The sequence below is a fragment of the Oreochromis niloticus genome, linkage group LG1, assembly GCF_001858045.2.
Source record: "Oreochromis niloticus isolate F11D_XX linkage group LG1, O_niloticus_UMD_NMBU, whole genome shotgun sequence".
Classification (NCBI taxonomy): Eukaryota; Metazoa; Chordata; class Actinopteri; order Cichliformes; family Cichlidae; genus Oreochromis; species Oreochromis niloticus.
Window position 1 is genome coordinate 27,007,447 of NC_031965.2, and position 2,954 is coordinate 27,010,400.

The 2,954-nt window shown below is 38.6% G+C and overlaps 1 protein-coding gene across 1 annotated transcript; it reads right to left on the reverse strand.

Annotated features, from left to right (window-relative positions):
• Nucleotides 1-1,090: 1,090 nt before the first annotated feature.
• On the reverse strand, nucleotides 1,091-2,699 carry LOC112846896 (E3 SUMO-protein ligase KIAA1586). The gene is made up of 2 exons (XM_025907179.1): nucleotides 1,429-2,699; nucleotides 1,091-1,358 (listed from the first exon to the last, which is right to left on the reverse strand). The coding sequence occupies exon 1, from the start codon at nucleotides 2,544-2,546 to the stop codon at nucleotides 1,479-1,481; it is 1,068 nt and encodes a 355-aa protein (XP_025762964.1). The 5' UTR covers nucleotides 2,547-2,699; the 3' UTR covers nucleotides 1,091-1,358; nucleotides 1,429-1,478.
• Nucleotides 2,700-2,954: the final 255 nt, after the last annotated feature.

Below are 2,954 nucleotides of genomic sequence, written 5' to 3' on the forward strand. Positions count from 1 at the left end.
ATAATTGCTTCTTTAATATTTTTACTAATGTATTTCCTTCTTAGCATTGTGTTATCAGACACTTGAATGCTTCAGACCCACAACTTGACAAAGCTTCTGCATTTAGAAGTGGTCATACGTATGACTGATGATCAGTTAATCAACTGTATTTGATTACTGGCAATTGACTGGTACTCAATTCTCACTTAATGAGATACTTAGTTTTCTGTTGTTGTTGTTTTGTTTTTTAACACACTGCTTTTGCTTAGTTTTTGTTAAATACATGAAAAAGTATAATGCAATGTTTTGTTAAACCAGATGATTTTTTTTCTATTATGTTTTGATACAAAAAAACCCCCTTAGAATTGAAAGAGTGTGTAATTTTTTTTACTTTGACTGTGTGACATTCCTCCTGTTGTCTTACTGTTAGTGGAATGTAAGCTGAACTACAGGGAGTGCAGAATTATTAGGCAAATGAGTATTTTGTCCACATCATCCTCTTCATGCATGTTGTCTTACTCCAAGCTGTATAGGCTCGAAAGCCTACTACCAATTAAGCATATTAGGTGATGTGCATCTCTGTAATGAGAAGGGGTGTGGTCTAATGACATCAACACCCTATATCAGGTGTGCATAATTATTAGGCAACTTCCTTTCCTTTGGCAAAATGGGTCAAAAAGAAGGACTTGACAGGCTCAGAAAAGTCAAAAATAGTGAGATATCTTGCAGAGGATGCAGCAGTCTTAAAATTGCAAAGCTTCTGAAGCGTGATCATCGAACAATCAAGCGTTTCATTCAAAATAGTCAACAGGGTCGCAAAAAGCGTGTGGAAAAACCAAGGCGCAAAATAACTGCCCATGAACTGAGAAAAGTCAAGCGTGCAGCTGCCAAGATGCCACTTGCCACCAGTTTGGCCATATTTCAGAGCTGCAACATCACTGGAGTGTCCAAAAGCACAAGGTGTGCAATACTCAGAGACATGGCCAAGGTAAGAAAGGCTGAAAGACGACCACCACTGAACAAGACACACAAGCTGAAACGTCAAGACTGGGCCAAGAAATATCTCAAGACTGATTTTTCTAAGGTTTTATGGACTGATGAAATGAGAGTGAGTCTTGATGGGCCAGATGGATGGGCCCGTGGCTGGATTGGTAAAGGGCAGAGAGCTCCAGTCTGACTCAGACGCCAGCAGTGCTTTAAGTGGCCCAAAAGAGGTGCCGGTACTCTATTTTTTTTCCGCCTCCCCTGAGGTAACAACAACTATATTGAATGGGTTTTATATACAACAGTCAACAGACAACCTTATACAAAATAATAAATCATTTTATTAGTTTGTGGATTTGCTTGAGCTAGAAAGAGCTACTGAACATAAATAAAATGTGCACAAAGTTATTGAAAAAATACCCTTAGAAAGAGCTACTAGAAAGAGCTACTGAACATAAATAAAATGTGCAAAAAGGTATTGAAATTTTTTTTTAACAAAATGTACATAAAATAAATTATAAACTAATTTGTATTTTGCTCTCTCTTGAGTCACTGCTGGTATCAGCAGCAGCACTTGTAAAGTGTACCTGCAGAGCTTGGTAGTTCTCCCATACTGCTTTCACTGTTCTCTCACTTGAAGCAACCCAACGCACTGATAAAACACGGCCTATCACAAGGAGACGTTGTCCAACATTGTGAGCACTCTCGGTTAACTCCCTTTGGTTTTTTGGTGATGCATGGTAGAGGGAGTAAAGCTGATCTAAGAATATTTTAAAGTGGTTGATTCCTCCTACCTCCTTCAAAACATCACAAACTGCCAGTTCCAGTCTGTGATTGGAACAATGCCAGACAAACAGGTAAGGGAATTTGGAACAAAGCTGCGCAGCAACTCCTGCTTTCCTCCCAAGCATCACTGAGGCTCCATCACAAGCAAATGCCAACAAATGTTCCTGTAGGTAGTGAGGGTCAAAGCCATTATTATGAAGACATCCTAACAGTGCTTCAGTGATGTCCTTTGCTGTGGTCCCCTGCAGCTCAATCAGTTCAAAAAATATTGTGTCTGGATTTTCACTGGAAATAGCTGACTGCAGGCACACGACAAGCACAGACTTTCCACTTATTGTAGTGGATTCATCAATGAGCACACACAATTTTCTTTCATTCATCACTATGTCATTGACTACCTTCTTTTTCATTTCAGCTGCAATGTGATCCAGTATATTTGCACATGAGTTATTAGAGTGCAAAACTCTGCCCATCTTGACACCATTTAAGACTTGCAACTGGACATCTATTGGCATGTCTGTAAAGGGACGCCCATGCTTGCCAATCTTATAAGCTGTTCTAAACACATTGCAAGTTGAAGCGTAGTCAGCCTTTCTCATATCTTCAATGTGTTTTTGCATTGTATTTTGTGTTGCCTTCTCTTTTATTTCAACTGCTTTCTTGTGATAAATTGAGTCTCTGTGCTCTTTTATTTTCTTTCGTAGTGAGTTTTGTTGTGCAGCCTTGTCCCTTCCAAAAGACGAGATTAAGCACCCACTCCACTGCTGCGACACTCTCTGCCCTTGCTGCATGTCCATGCGAGCACAAACTTGACTACACACACTACAACCCAACTTTTGATTTCTGCTGATCAGCCACTTGTAATTTGTGGAGAAATACCAGACTTGTGCTATTTGTTCCAGATGTGTCACATGGAGAAGGTCTTCAACTCTAATGATTTCCTTTTTTTTCCCCTCAGTACAGAAAAAAAAAGTGAAGGTAAGAAAAACTATTGCAAAAAACTTCTGCAGTGTCTTCTCATCATCTGCTTTAAGGTTTATTGTTCTAAAAAGTAAGTAATAATCTTTACTTTTGTGTTGACAAAGATAATTTTACTGTGTAAAATTAGTCAAATGAAGATTTTTTTAAGCTTTACTATAACTGAACTCGCATTTAAAAAAAAAAAAAACAAAAAAACTTTTTTGCTCTTTGGTCAAAGGCTCAGA